The 16,769-nt window shown below is 25.3% G+C and overlaps 1 protein-coding gene across 2 annotated transcripts; it reads left to right on the top strand.

The window, feature by feature from the left end:
* Positions 1-274: 274 nt before the first annotated feature.
* Positions 275-15,868, top strand: LOC122860044 (phospholipid-transporting ATPase VA-like). Of its 2 annotated transcripts, none has more exons than XM_044163686.1 (14): positions 275-1,157; positions 4,026-4,673; positions 4,890-5,066; positions 5,197-5,457; positions 10,274-10,549; positions 11,249-11,417; positions 11,497-11,850; positions 11,955-12,250; positions 12,462-13,977; positions 14,052-14,303; positions 14,376-14,480; positions 14,549-14,736; positions 14,985-15,158; positions 15,407-15,868. In XM_044163686.1, exons 2-14 carry the CDS (start codon positions 4,036-4,038, stop codon positions 15,456-15,458), a joined length of 4,458 nt encoding a protein of 1,485 aa, XP_044019621.1. In that variant the 5' UTR covers positions 275-1,157; positions 4,026-4,035; the 3' UTR covers positions 15,459-15,868. The 2 variants fall into 2 exon arrangements, with proteins under 2 accessions (XP_044019621.1, XP_044019619.1); XM_044163684.1 differs by having other exon boundaries at positions 12,459-13,977.
* Positions 15,869-16,769: the final 901 nt, after the last annotated feature.

Raw genomic sequence — 16,769 nt, 5'->3', positions numbered from 1 at the left:
TTTATAAAATTATTATTAATATTTAAATAGAATAAACATTTAATTGCTATTATAAACATTTAAAATATTAAAACAAATTAATTGTATTTTTAATATAAAAATAAATTTTTCAATTAAATAAAAAATTTCTGAGAGGTGGCGTCCTCATCATTGAATTATGTAAACAAAAATTATGACTGCATCATGCGCACGCAATATTAAACAAAAAAAAAAAAGGATAATAATGATGATAAGAATAATAATAATAAAATAAACCAGCTGCCGAATTCCAGTGTGTATGTCTGGTAAACGTCAGTGATTGTCAGTGATGTCAGTGCGCGTACAACGAGTTGCAACGAGTACACGTTTGTTTATTGCAGTTCGTTGACATACACGGTTCATCACCTTATCTACTAATAATAATAATTACAACACTAATACAATATAACAATTGTATTAAAAAATATCATCCAACAAACAACGGGACAATGATTGAAACAAAAAAAATAAAACTCAAGAAAATATAAAAAAAAAAAAACTAAGAAATAAAAAAAAAAAAAAACCGTTGGCGAATGTTCAAGCAGTTTATCGTGTTTCTGGTGGGAAAATCGAGGTTTATGCCATCATAATATTATACACTTTTAAATACAATAATAAATATAGTTAATTTAATGAAAAAAAAAAAAAAAATAACAACAAAAACAACGACAGTGTTGAGAAGATACATATCAAAATAAAAAAGCATTTGTCAATTTTATAAAAAAAATGGAAATATCATTTTAAATTAATAAATTTTTAATAACAAATTATGAAAAAAGAATAAGTAGAGAGTAAATTTATGTTTTTTTTTTAGCTTTTATATTTTTATTTTATTGTAACTCCCCACCTGGAGACTTGGAGAGTGAACCAGACTACGTAGAAATAAAAAAAAAAAACACTGTTGCTTTGATACTAGGATGTGAGAGTGATGCATGAAGAAAAACGACAAAGTGAAATATATATTTTTTATGGTTGTTAATAAAGGATAGTTTTTATAAATAATAATATACTGTGAGTTATTCAATAGTGTGTTAACAATATAGAAAAAAAAAAAAGAGAGACAAGACGAGGACGCTGCGTCGTTGAGAACAAAAAGAATAACCGGGCCACGTGGACGCGTTGGAAGATCCCGGAAAAATGTTAGTAAATAAACCAATATTATCTTGTTTATTTTACACATATATTTAACAATATACATATACTGTTATTATAATTTTTTTATTATTTACTAGTACATTTAAAAGCCAAAAATAAATTAAATATGTCAAAAAAAATATAAATAAATACTCACTTTCAAATGTCATGATTTCCCGCGGTTTAATTTATATCCGATTTCATGCAACTTCCGGTTATCAAAAAAAATTACATTTCTATGATTTTATTTCTATTAAAAAAAAACAATTATTTTAATATTCATTTCCTTCTTATTTTGTTGAAGTTTTTTATTATACATTTCCGCGTGAGATATCATTTTTTTTTTTTTTTATTTTTTAAATTTTCTTATAAATGTGTTATTATTGTCAATTGATGTATGTTACTCATGCATGTTTGTGTCTTGTCCTCGACTATGAAATTGTGAAGAGACACGGTCTATTTAAAGTTACCCAAGATTTTTGTTGAATCGTTCTTGAGACAAATAAGAGGCACAAGTTGCGTCATTAAATTGAAAAAACACTAAATAAAAATCCTTTTTTTTTTTAATTGTTAAAAATATTTATTGATTAAAAAGTTTATTATTCAATTTTAAATTAATTATTAAACATACAATATTTACCTACATTTAAAAAAACATTCATAAATTTTTTTAAAAATATTTATTTATTTATTTTTTTTATCAAATAAAATTTATCATTTTTTTTTGTTATTTATCATTCGTTTTTTTTTTTATGTATTTATCAATTTTTTTTTTTTTGTTTGTTAAAGTTTGTAAATTAAACTTGTCTGCAGTTAATATTGGTTACTTATTATTTTTATTAACAAATATTAATATTGTCATTTTAGTTGGCGTGTCATAATCATAGATCATTTTTTTTTTAAATTGACCGTGACCTAAGAAGGGTGTCTGGATAAAACTAGGTCATCATTAATTGTCTTCATTCATATATTAAAATTTTTTATTTTTTTTTCTCTTTTTATTAAATAAAATTAATCAACCTTGTAGAGATAATTTTTAAGAATCAAACGTTGACCTAACTAACTTTTCTTTATTTATAGCATTTATTCAGTTGGCTTTGATTCTAAATTCGTTTTTTTTTTTTTTATGAAATATAATGAATTTTTTTCTTCTTTAAATACTGTTGAAATGTGACCTTGATAACTCATCAGTTATTTTCTTTCTCATTTGACCAAAAAAAGAGCACACATTACCAATTTGAGTACACAGTTTTTGAATTGACTTACACTTATCAAAAAGAAACTGAATGAATTTAAATGATAAACTCATATTTTCATAAGCACTAGATAATTTTTAAATCATTACTAATATAATTATTAAATCGAAATTTGTTACTCTATTATTTCGTGTCTCTCCCGGGGAGAGAAAAATTACGAAACACATTTAGTTTCTTTTTGTTAAGAAAATAAAAAAGTGAGTGGTGTATTATGTTGGTGAGGTCACGATTTATTATGTAGACACAAAAAAAAAAAAACAACACACACGTATGAAAATAAATAAAATAATAATTAAAAAATAATAAATTCAATATTTTCATAACCGATATATTTTTTTTTTAATCTTTCAAAGCATAATGGGTTTTTTCTTTAGATAAAAATTTAGTTGTTTGTTATATTTTTAAATTTTTTGAAAGTTTCGGAGTTTATCAATTAAAGTTGATAAAAAAATACATAGAATAATTTTTTCATGCTGTTGATATTGACTTGGAAATAATTATTATAAACTAAACATCTAAACAGAAATAAATATTACCTGGGTTTACATGTTTTTTTTTTTTTCATATCTTGATGAATTGAAGGTCTTTAACGAATGTCAAAAGAATAAACAAAAAAAAAAACCCCCAAGTGAATAGATAAGGATAAAAAAAAATCTGGGTGTGTTTGTGTGCTATCGATTGTTATATATATTTTTTTCTCCTGTTAAAAATATTTTCCTCTTGGGCCATTGTCCTTCATTGCTTGCAAAAAAATGATAAAAAAATAGCCACACGTGTTGGAAGATAATAGTGTGTTATATCTATTTAATTTGATAGAAAGCTATTTCATAATTTGCCTTAATTGAAGGAGCGGTAAATGTTTTTTAAAAATAATACATGGATTTAATAGTCCTCATAATTTAATTAACAATAAATTATTAATTTATTCTAAACTTTCAACGGATTAACTTTTACTTTTTTAGATTAATCAAGTGTATAATTTTTTCAAATAAACCACAAACAATTGCCATCAATATGTTGGAAAACTAATTAACAGAATTTAATATATATAATAAATTTTATAAAACTACACATCAAAGATAATGCTCAATAATATACATGAAAATTTACACGGTAATGTTATAAATCAATTGTAATATAGAACAAAAGAAAATAAAAAAAAATAGAGCTAAAAGCTATATACTGAAACAACAGCAGCTGCTTTTTTTTTTTTTTCTTTATTACACAATTATTTTTGTCATAATGTTAGGGCAAATTTCTCATGAAAAAAAATAATAAAATATGGCTGGATATAATCAACGTGTTATCTTGAAAATTTTGTTAAAAAATATATTCGTCATAATTTTATTTTTTCGTTGAGCAATATATTACATGCGTCTCCATATATGTCAAGTCGTTATTTTAAAAAAAACTTGTTTTAAAAATAAAAAACTATTTTGTGTAGATACTTATATCTAGTATTGTCTTTCGAAATTTATTTATTCTAAATAAATTAAACAACGCAACGTTGATATAATTAAAAATTAAATGTAGAACAAACAAAAAAAAACAAATGCTATTTGAAAATTTTTAAAGTTCTATATCAATTGATTGATTAAACCAATTATATATTTTCAGATGTGCAAGCATGTCGGAGAGCGGGATGCAAGTAGTGTGCGAGGAAATAGAGAAGAAAGGCTCGCTTTATGTATTCCCCGGACCAGCACCAATATCAATATCACCACGTGTACCACCACTAAATCAATCAAGTCCAATAGCCACAACAATAACAACATCAGGATTATCATGGTACAAAGGAGGCCTAGGGGAAGTCGTAGGGGTAGAAGACGAAGAGGATACAGAATTTGGAAAACGTCGAAAACGACCACAAAGTGTAAAAGGACACAAGAGATCAGTGAGCCATGGTGGTGTACTAGCAACATCATCAACCGGTTGGCAAACAACACTTGGATCACAAACAAATTCTTCAACGACAGGAGTACCAATATCGACAATGACAACATCAACAACAACAACAACAAAATCAGCAATAACAACGACAACAACAACAGCAGCAAGTGGACGACCATCAGCATTAAAAAAACCAGGACATCAAAGGGCATTTTCACAGGGTCAAGTTGTAGATGTACAAGGACATCCTGTAACTGTACACAGCAGAGTTGGATCAAAAACAGATTTTATACTACCACCAGGACATCGAGATGTGCCAAGAATTACAACAGCAAGAACACCCTCTTATCGTGGCCATTCTCGTCAGGCCTCCAGGTAATTTATTTTACTATTATTTTTATTTTTTCATTAGATAGATATAAATTTTATCTTGTTGACTATAATGATAAGTGATTTTTTTTTTCTTTTTATTTTTCAAATGATAATCATATCTCTACACAACTTGGATTAATTTATTTTTTTATAATTTCAGTATTTATTTCAAAACAGCATATTCATGTTAATTATTATTATTTTTTTAATTATTTATAGATCAGAGTCAATATATACAATAAGGCGTAGCGCTGCGCCACCCTGGTGGAGACGTATTTGGGCATATTATTTTGGTTCATCACCAGAACAACCAAAATTACGTACAATTATTCCAAACCATTTGGTACCACCAAAAACACCACCAAAACAACATCCCAATGGGACTATAGATAATAGGTAAACATATAAAAAAGAAAAACAAATATCATGATATTTGTTGGATCATAAAATAAAGCCATGACATTTAATATGTATTATTTTAATTGTAACCTTTATTAAACTTTTTTTTTTTCTTTATGGTTTTAAGGGTACGCACAACAAAATACACACCATTGACTTTTTTGCCACGTAATTTACTGGAGCAATTTCATCGTGTTGCAAATATTTATTTTATCTTTATTGTATTTTTAAATTGGTGGCCCGAGATAAATGCATTTGGCAAAGAAATATCTATTATACCAGTTATGTTCGTGCTTGGTGTAACAGCGATCAAGGATTTTTTCGAGGACAGACGGAGATTTGCCAGTGATCGACGAGTCAATAATTCAACTTGCCGAGTATACTGCAGGTAAGATTCTTCAAAAAAAAAAAAATAATAGATAAACAATACTAAACTTTATCTGTTTAATTTTCACCTTGCCATAATTTCGTTGAATTGAAAGTTGAAGGTCCTCCCCCTTGACTGACTGGGTGGTAGGAAAAACGAATAAAAATATAGTAAAAAATAATTATCATAAATAATTGCATTGTTGATGATGTTCAATCAATATTCCTTCTTATTGAAAAAAAAAAAAAGGAAAAGAAAAAATTAATATCAAGGTCAGTGTCATGACACGCATTGTTCTTGTGCGTGACAGTAATAAAATTTGATCAATAGATAAGAGAGTAATGTCCCCAATGCTACTTAAATAAATTACCTTGTATTTGATTTTAACGTAATAATGACAACAACTAATTATCATGTTTATAAAATTCTCTGATTATATTAGCTTATTTTAAATTATTGATTTCGTAATACGGAAAAATAAAAAGTAATTTAAAATTTATAAGGAAAAAAACTCTTTCATTGTCAAGGTAATATGAAAAACATTAAAACAATTTGCTTGTTTTTTTTTTTTTAATTTTATTTTACCACAATTTTTTTTTATATTTTAACAATTAATTTATGAAATCAATGAGTGAGTTATTCTTTTAAATAATCATTGAAAATTCTAAGGTCAATAAGGCTGACTGACCAGGTGTTTGATGTAAGGAAATTAATTATTCAAAACAATGGTATAATAAAAACGCCCACTTGAAGTATTCTATATAAAAAAAAAAAATAATATAAACATTGTTAATCACATGTGCGGAACAGTAGTGATAATAATTCTTTGATTTTTATCAATGAGTATTGGTTAAATAATTTTCATTTCATAGGGGATGATTGTGATTGTGATAACATATTAATAATTTATGTTCTCCATATTCACCTACTTTATTAAAAATGCAATTTAATCATCCTGTAAATTTTTAAAAAATCATAAATTCAAGTCAATCAATTCATTATTAAAAATTCCATTAGCTTTTATTATTTTTAATCTTTCAAATTTTTACTTTGTTTATATTTAAACAATACATAATAAACAAAGTTAAATGATAAAATAAATTAATATTTATTTATTATATTTATTATCGTTCTTTGAACTCGAATAAAAAATATCTTTGTCTCAAAGATTACTCTTATATTTCTTCTTAATATCATAAATTTAAATTTGAAAAAAAATAGAAAAAAATTAAATTATAATCTTGGTATTATTCAATGCAACAGGTTAATTTATTCAGAATAATTTGTCTACAAGTGTTTTGTTTTTTTTTTGTTATCATATTCATTCAACAACCTCAGTTAAAAATACAAAATTAAAAAACCTTGCTGAGTTGATATTTAAATTAATGTCAATTGTTTGATATACATTTTAAAATTTATTGTTATTTAAAAATCATTAAATCCATTGGATGAGCAAAAGACAGTGACATCAGAAACCTACTTGCCTTTTCTGGCGTCTCTGTTATTCGACCTTTACCCACTTACATTTAGTATGACGTACGATTCCTTCAGGCCCACTTGTAATCATCATTATTAAAAATTACCTATCTATTTATCAATCAAACATATTAATTAATTTTTATCATTTTCATTAAATTAAATAATATAAATTGATGTTATTTTCAAAATAGTATTACTGTTTTAAAAACTTTTCATTCATATTCTCAATTTTTTTTTACTCATTTAATATTATTTAATTTTTTTATTTTTTGTTATTACAATACACAGTTGTTTTTTTTTATTGAAAGTAATAAGCAGCATGACGTCACTGTGATTGCTTTAGTTAATTTTAAATTAAATAAACTATATCGGTTTCACGATCACAACACGTTTTTTAAACGGTACTTTACATAAAAAAAAAACCTTGTCTCTTTTTTCTTTTTTTATATATTATTATTGTTTATATATTTTTTTACTTGAAAAATCAAAGTCATGTATATTGATTAAATTACAAATCAATTAAAAAAAAAAAAAACAATAACAATTAATTTAATGATAAAAAAACAAGATGACAAAAAAAAAAATGTGTAAGAAAATAGAAATAAAAAAAAATTACAGTTCGAATGGCTTCACAGTTAAATAGCTACTGTAAATATATTTTGCATAAACGTCAAGTGACTCATCATGTATCATGATATATTTATAATGATACAATTGCATGTCACTCGATTTTACATAAAAAAAAAAAAGATCCACAAGTATTTATTAGATAGATTTTTTTTGTTTTTGTTCTTTTTTGAATTTAAATTTTATTATGTCTATTGATATTATTTTCTCGTTAATGTTTATTGTTAATTTATTTATTATTTTCCTTGAAGTTGATATTGTAAATAAATAATAATATTGCTTTTGAATTTGATAACAGAATCGCAATAATGTGGTGTTTAATTTTCAAGAGAAAAATCAATAGTTAACTATCTGACATGAGTAGAGATTGACGTTACATGGGAATATTAAATAAACATTGATATCTTGCGTGAAATTTTTTTTTATTTTAACATTAGTTTTAGAATATACATTCAACACGTCATCAACATGTCATATCAAATATAAAACTCTCTGTATTTAAAAATATATATAAAAATGAATTCAAATATTGATAAACAAATATTCCATTGATAAAAATACATATTATTATTAATAATTATAAATATATTTCCTGTTGATTAATTAACTTTTTTTTCTTTAAATATTTATCTTAAATTAGTTGATAAATAAAAAATATTATTGCTAGGCTTGAACATATGGTAAAAAAAAAATATGTTAATATTGTAAAATCATTAAAATTGTTTGATGACAAAACTCAATGAGTCCTTGAAACACAATCGCTTACGGTGTCTTATATAGCTTTATATTTTATTATTATAATTTTATATTTATATATCGTATATCTGCACATCGTAACTAATCAAAGACCCGCACAATTTCTCACACTCGATCGCCTCGAGTCCCTGTTTGTTGTTGCTGCAACCAGTCTCAACGAATTACATTTTAAAAAGTAATAAAAAAAAATAAATTATTATGTAACCCTACAGCACAATTTTAATCAGACAAGATACCAGATTGTCGTTAACAATAAAAAAAATGAATAATAAATAATAATAAATATATAAAACAACGTATTCTCCGGATGTCAATTCATCTAATGACACAATCACAATGCGGAAGTTTATGAAAAAATTGTCTCCATCTGTAATTTGCTTGTATAGAAAGTTAAATACATTTTTTTTTTTACACAACTTTTCTCACAAGAAATTCAATTTAATGAAAAATATATTTATGAATTTTTTATTATTATATTTGTACATGTAATTTTTTTTTTAAATATTCATAATGTTATAATTAATTTAAATATATTATTTCGATATACATTGCTAGCGTTGAATATTTAATTAAATAATTTTTATCAAGAAATTAAATTATATATTTCAATGCTATGTGAAGTATTTATTTATTCAAAAGTTTATCCAAGTGAATAAGATTGAAAAAAAAATATATATTCTTAGAAATATCATAATGACAAATTTAAACTTGGATATAGTTTATTGAATTGAAAGTCATTATTACCGCATGAATAGTTTTAAGAATTTTATATGAAACCAACAATTTTTGATTAACAGTAGTTGATTGAAAAAACGTGCACAGTAAAATTGAATCGATTGTCCCTGACAAAAGTTAAAAAACAAATTAAAAAAAAAAAAAAAATTAAACAAAACAAAATCAAGTACATTTACAATGAATTGTTAAGGTCTCGGTCTTGGTCTTGGAATAGTCATATAGTCGATCAATGGCGCGTAACTTGACTTTATTGATGATGATAGAAGAAGGGAGAATTTTTTAAATAAAAAAATATGTTATGCCTTCTGTGAGTATATAGACTCACATTGCAATTTAATTCAGCAAAAAAAAAAAAAAAAATATTATGTACGACAGTTTATACTCACGGACCGGTTCAGGGACGCTTCTTCGAGGCTTCTAAGACACACTAAGTTTAAATGGACAAAACCAGATATTAAAAAACAGCAACTATTAACAACAATAAATCAAAAATAATTAATAAAAAAATTTCATCAAAGAAAAATGAGTGAATAAATTTATCCCAATCCCAATTTATAATCATTATTTCTTTTTGATTTTAAAAAAATAAATAAAAAAAATAGTTAATTATAATAATACAATAATTATAATAATAATTCCAATAGATGAGACTGGTTAATTTTTTTCTGGTTATCATTTGGCTTCGTTTAATAATAATAATGATAATAATAATAATAATTTAAATCCCTAATGAAGTTCTGGTAATAATAAAACACGTAACAAGTTTTTTTTTTTTGTCAAAATAAATATATAAAATAATGAATTTTAATGTTAAATATATTGTAACAATATTATATTTAATTTGAATTAAATTGTGTATGGTTTGTTGAAGATACTAAGCATGTAAAAAATAATAAAAAGTTTAATAGAATAAAATGCGGTCAATTGATTCGATCGTGGCACCACAATGCTAGTTGTATTCTTGGCATAACACACACTCAAGATGTTATATACTCGATAGTTTCTATATACTTTTTTTTTATTTTAACTAGAGGTAGACAGATAGATAAAGAAAGAAATGAAAAATTCACGTGTTTGACTTGAATTGTTTGAGTTACAGTGGGAAAAACTTGAAATATTCTTTTTATCATTTCATCATCATGATTTTCAATGAATTATTTTATACAAAAATATAATAAATAAATGATTTTTATTTATTGATTTATTGATTTATATATTTCTTTGCGTTTTTTTTTTTCAGTGATGTTAATCGATATGCAAAAATTCCTTGGAAAGACGTCAAGGTTGGTGACCTTATACATTTATCAAACAATGAAATTGTACCAGCTGATTTATTGTTATTACGAAGCAGTGATCCTCAGGGTTTTGCACTTTTGGATACTTGTAATTTAGATGGTGAAACAAATCTTAAACAACGACAAGTTGTTAGAGGATTTTTAGATATTCAAGATACATTTCAACCATCAAAATTTCGTTCAGTTGTTGAAGTTGATCAACCAAGCACAAAAATTTACAGGTAATTGATTAGTTAGTACAATGACAACTGATATATTAATATGTGAAATATTTTAATGTACAGTTAATATTGTTAACACAACTTTATAATAACTTATTCTAATGAATGACCAATTATTATTTTCATTGACGTTTGAATTAATTTTTATACTTTTATTTAAATAATTTTCCTAATAAGTTATTAAGTTAATAACTTAATAATTAACTTATTCCAGATCGATTATTATGTTTTTATGATTCTACGCTTAAAGTTATTTTTGATCACTTTTATTTAAATAATCCAAATTATTTAAATAAAAGTATTATTAATTCAAACGTACAATGAAAACACATAAAAGCACATAATTTGTCAAGAGTTCACCAAAATAAGTTAATTATTAAAGAATGTTCTTAATATTAGCTGACAACTTATTTAAATAAAAGTAATTAAAACAAAAATAAATTTAAACGTACAATGAAAACACATAAAAGCACATAATTGATCAGTTCATTAGAATAAGTTAATATTGAAGTTGTGTTAACTTAATATTAAGCTAGAACATTGCATTTATGCATCGCAAGTTATAGCACAGCATAAAATTTTTGTTCTAATTATATCAGTTTGTGTCCATTGTAATGTGCTAACTTTCTAGAGGTATAATATCAATAAACATTTTTTATAAATTATATATTATTAAAATTTTTAATTATTTATCCAAAGATTTTATGGAGCTGTTGTACATCCAAATGGTACCAGAGTACCAGTGACAACTGAAAATCTTTTATTACGTGAATGTTTATTAAAAAATACTGATTTTATCGAGGGAATTGTTGTTTATGCTGGTCATGAGACAAAAGCTATGCTAAACAATGGTGGTCCACGTTATAAAGTAAGTTATTATTGTTAGTTATTTTTTGTTGGCTTGGTAAAAAATAAAACTAATGATATTTTGGTAATTTATTTTACAGCGTTCAAGATTAGAACGACAAATGAATCTTGATATAATATGGTGTGTTTTGATACTAATTGTATTGTGTATTGTTGGAGCTGTTGGTTGTAAATTATGGCTATCAACATTTAAAACAACTACCTCGGTGCCTTTTTTGCCAGATTTTAGTAATTCAAATTACGAGGGTATATTAACATTTTTAACATTTGTTATAATACTTCAAGTTATGATACCACTTAGTTTATATGTTACAATGGAAATGGCTAAAGTTGGACAAGTTTATCATATTGGTCATGATACTGAACTTCATGATCCTGAAACTGGACGTAAAGCTGAATGTCGAGCTTTAAATATCACTGAAGAATTGGGTCAGGTAAATTGATATAGAAATATAAACGTTAATTTATTAATGAAGAACAATTTATTTTATTATATAAAAAAATAATTGTATTTTTATTATTCTGTTGAATTATCTAGATACAATATGTATTCTCAGACAAAACTGGAACATTGACAGAAAATAAAATGATATTTCGAAGATGTATTGTTGGTGGTCAAGATTATGCTCATCTTGGTGAAGATGTTGATATAATGGCATGTACAAGATTAAAAGAAGATTTATTAATTGGAAATGCACGTCATAGACTTCAAGAATTTCTTATAATGTTAGCTATTTGTAATACAGTTGTTGTCAATACACAGCCACATCATGACATCATGAATTCAAGCGGTGTTATTGAAGAGCCACAGAAAAATGGGGTCGCACCAATGAGGTAATATATGATAAATATGGAAATTTATTGCTATGTAGATTGTAACAAATGTCGAGGGAAATCACAAAGTCATTGAAATATTTTTAAAGCGTATTGTAACTATCCAATTTTGATAGTTATAATTAGTTGAGGGAATTTGGGAAATATTTTTATTAGTTTTATATTTAACAAAAATTTATAATTAAAAAAATTATTTGTTTATTAATAGTAGATATACGAGAATATCAGAATCTGAAAATTCAACACCAGCTCGTTCATCAACAGATAATAATAATACACCAATACTTGAGCCATTATCAGTTAGTGTTGAAAATTCACGACCAAAAATATCAAGACCAAGATTATTAAATGTACCAGCAATGCCAAGTTTAAATATTGGATTATTAAAAAAATATTCACCAAATGGTAATCGTTCAAGTCCTGATGAACGTCAAAATACATCAATAAATTCAGAAACAACAATAATAACACCACCACCAATTTATGAAGCTGAAAGTCCTGATGAATTAGCATTAGTTTATGCTGCAAAAGCATATGATGTTAAATTAATAAAACGTACAGCACGTAGTGCTGTTATATCATTACCTGATAAATCAACACTTGCATTTGAAGTATTACATGTATTACCATTTGATTCAAATCGTAAATGTATGTCAATTGTTGTTAAATATCCAAATACAGATGAAATTGTGCTGTATAGTAAAGGTGCTGATTCAACAGTATTATCATCGTTATCATCATACGATGAAGAATCAATAAGTCATGTTAAAATACGTCAACAATTACATTCATATGGAAGACAAGGTTTACGTACACTTGTTATGGCTAGAAGATCATTAACTAAAATTGAATATGATACATGGATGGAAAAACATAATGAAGCTGAATTATCATTTGAAAATCGTGATCGTAAAATACGTGAATCATATTCATCACTTGAATCACATTTAACATTACTTGGTGCAACTGGTATTGAAGATAAATTACAAGAAGGTGTACCAGAAGCAATGGCAGCACTTATTGATGCTGGTATTGTTGTATGGGTATTAACTGGTGATAAACCAGAAACAGCTGTTAATATTGCATACTCGGCAAAATTATTTTCACCAGCAATGCAATTATTAAAACTACAAGCTAAAACAAAATCAGCTGCTGAAAGTTTAATACATAATTTTTTAGAAACAATTGAAAATGAAAATTCTGGTGGTATTGATAATGATTTACAAAATAATTCATCACATAGTCCTGGTAATATTAATTCAGTTGATAGAATTGCACATAGAATTGGTAGTCCATGGCAACGACCACGTGCACTTGTTGTTGATGGTAAAACATTGACATTTATACTTGATTCAAGATCTGGTTTAACAGCACCATTTTTAAAATTAACTCAAAATTGTTCAAGTGTATTAGCATGTCGTGCAACACCATTACAAAAAGCATATATTGTTAGAGTTGTTAAAGAAAAATTAGGAATGAGAACATTGGCTATTGGTGATGGTGCTAATGATGTTAGTATGATACAAACAGCTGATGTTGGAGTTGGTGTATCTGGAAGAGAAGGTACACAAGCTGTTATGGCATCAGATTTTGCTATTGCTAGATTTCCAATGTTAGCTAGATTATTATTATTACATGGACACTGGTGTTATGATAGACTTGCCAGAATGATACTTTATTTTTTTTATAAAAATGCCATGTTTGTCTTCCTCATATTTTGGTATCAGGTATGTATTATTATTTATTATTATATTTTATTTTTATTCTAAATTTAATACTGAAATTTATTATTTATTTTTAGCTGTATTGTGGTTTTTCTGGAGGTGTCATGATTGATCAAGTGTACCTGATGCTTTATAATTTATTATTTACCTCACTGCCACCATTGGTCATTGGAATTTATGACAGAGTTGCTTCATCCAAACTATTGCTTGAATCACCGGAACTTTATAGCCGTGGTAGACTGGCCTCTGTATATAAACCTCATTCATTTTGGATAACAATGGCTGATGCATTGTATCAAAGTATCATCGTATTTTTTGTTAATGAAGCTGTAAGTTTTATCATCAAAATCATTTATTTATTTTTATATTAACTTGTTCTTTTTGTTTTTATTTTAAAATAGGCTTATTATGATTCTGTTGTTGATATTTGGGAATTTGGAACTACAATAACTACCTCTTGTATAGCTGTGATGTTACTTCATGCTGCAATGGAGTTTAGATCATGGGTATGTTTTATTTTTATACTATAATATGATCATTTAATTATTAAAAAAATTATATTTTTTAATTTCAGACAATTTTACATGTTTTAACGATAATTGGATCGTTGATGATATTTTTTGGATTTTGCCTGTTATACAGTTTTGCTTGTGTCAATTGTATGGGTTTACCAGGTTCATACTATGTCATGCCTGTGGCAATGTCACGTCAAGTTTATTGGCTCACTGTTTTACTTGCCTCTGTTCTTGCCGTTTTACCCAGGTAATGATTTAACAATTAATTTAGTAATACATCAATTTTAATCCTTTAAATTCTCCATCAACTGTCAACATAGTATTTCAATTTACTCATATTATTTTGGACTTTTAAACTCATCACAAGTTTAGATAAATAAATATCAATGACCTCAATGTATCAAAAAGAAAAAAAAAGACCTCAATCAATGTATCTCTTGACATGTCTCGATATAAACACTAATGAATTTAATTTTTTCTTTTTCCTTTCATCAGATTTGTTTACAAAACTGTCAAGAATACAGTGGCACCAGATATGTTGCAACAAGCCAAACTTCGTAATCGTATGAAACAAAAAGTAATGAAAAATAATATTGGAAGAAATATGACAAATGGCGAGAATCGTCTCGTCGCCAATTGGTCGCGTTCAACTGAACACGCGACAATCAGGTACTAAAATCATTACCGATCTTACACTTTGATATCATATTGTAAAAATGAATATCTGAAGTAACTAGTACAAGGAAAAAAAATAATAATATATAACTGATAAATAAACATACGTGAACTTGAACTCGATACTCGTGACGTGTTTTAACAGTTTGATATAAAATGACAAATAGACTCACATGTTATTTTATTTTATCTATTGTATTTTTTTATTTTTTTTTTATTTTATTTTATTTTTTATTTAACAGGCCAAGAACATATGGAGGCAAGAGCAATGTTTTAACTACAATTGTTGCTTGATGTGAATATATTTTTATGAAGAATTTAATTTTAAATATAAAAAAAAAAACAAAAAAAATATGGAATAAATATTTAATGTCTGTGGTTGGAAACTACAGACTCATCAAAATGTGCCACACACTGGAGTCACACAAACACAGTACAACATTTCACTTCAAAAAAAGAAGAAAAAAAATATTTTACATACGTGTTGAAAAGAATAATTAAACATTGTTAAACAATCATCGTACTAATGTGTAAAATAATCTTTTTTTTTTTAATGTTAATCTCCGATTATTGTCAATATTTTATTTAATTGTTATTAAGACAATGGATTTTTACATTTATTTATTTTCTTTTGTTAAGTCAATGTGGCCTTCCGAATTCCCAGGACTACTTTTCGTTGCATTTATCGGCTGTGACGGTTAAAGGGACCAAGTCTTAATTAGTTAAATTGGGAAAATGCTTAAAATAAAAAAATTTAAACATTAAAAATGACCAATTAAGTGGTCATTAAATTATGTCGTATATAACAATAATAAAAAATAAAAAAAACTTGTTTTTAAATTCGAGCTTTGGTACGTTAATTTTATTTTTTTTTTTCATATTTAATTTTCCATGTTATTATTACACCCACAAGTAATTTCGATAAACGTAAAAACAACAAATAGTTATACGTACTGTAATTATAATTATTATTTTTCTTTTTTTTTTAAGAATGGGTTATATACCTTGTGTTCGAGCAATTTTAGTTTAAATAAATTAATTATATCAATATCTACAATCAACAGAAATATGTTAAGTCAGTTTTTAATATAACAATTATTTAAATGATGAAAAAATTGTAATTTCTATGTATAGAAAAAGAAAAAAAAAAAAAAATTAAACCATATTATTTATATGGTATAATTTTTTATTTGCATAATATGTTACAAATGCGCCATCGATTAAATGTTAACTAGATCAATTATTAGCATCGTCATATAACAATATTTTTATATTTAAAAAAAAAAAAAAATTATTATACTTCGATAATGTTATAATGTTTAAAAAAAAAATTAACGTTTTATTGTTCGTTAAAAAATATATAAATATATAATAATAAAACAAATAATCATTGAAAATTTAATTGTAAAATGAAAAATAAATAACATAAAAGTCGCCGACGAAAGAAAAAAAAAAAAAAGTGATAATAAAAAATCGAAAATAAAAAAAAATAAAATTTAAACAACAATGTTTTAATGATTTAAGACACTAATTATTGTTCCTAGGGGTACCATTTATGTTGAATTGACATTTTGCCTAATTTCTACTCAAAAACTTTGAATTTCT

The sequence above is a fragment of the Aphidius gifuensis genome, unplaced genomic scaffold (genome assembly GCF_014905175.1).
Source record: "Aphidius gifuensis isolate YNYX2018 unplaced genomic scaffold, ASM1490517v1 Contig3, whole genome shotgun sequence".
Lineage (NCBI taxonomy): Eukaryota > Metazoa > Arthropoda > Insecta > Hymenoptera > Braconidae > Aphidius > Aphidius gifuensis.
The sequence above is the reverse complement of the archived record's forward strand: the minus strand, read 5'-3'. Positions and strand labels throughout refer to the sequence as shown.

Coding starts and splice junctions, on each gene's coding strand:
- LOC122860044 (XM_044163684.1), top strand. CDS start 4,036: ATGTCGGAGAGCGGGATGCAAGTAGTGTGCGAGGAAATAGAGAAGAAA. Junction 5,458..10,273: donor ACTTGCCGAGTATACTGCAG/GTAAGATTCTTC, acceptor TTTTTTTTTCAG/TGATGTTAATCGATATGCAA. Junction 14,304..14,375: donor TATTTTTTGTTAATGAAGCT/GTAAGTTTTATC, acceptor ATTTTAAAATAG/GCTTATTATGATTCTGTTGT.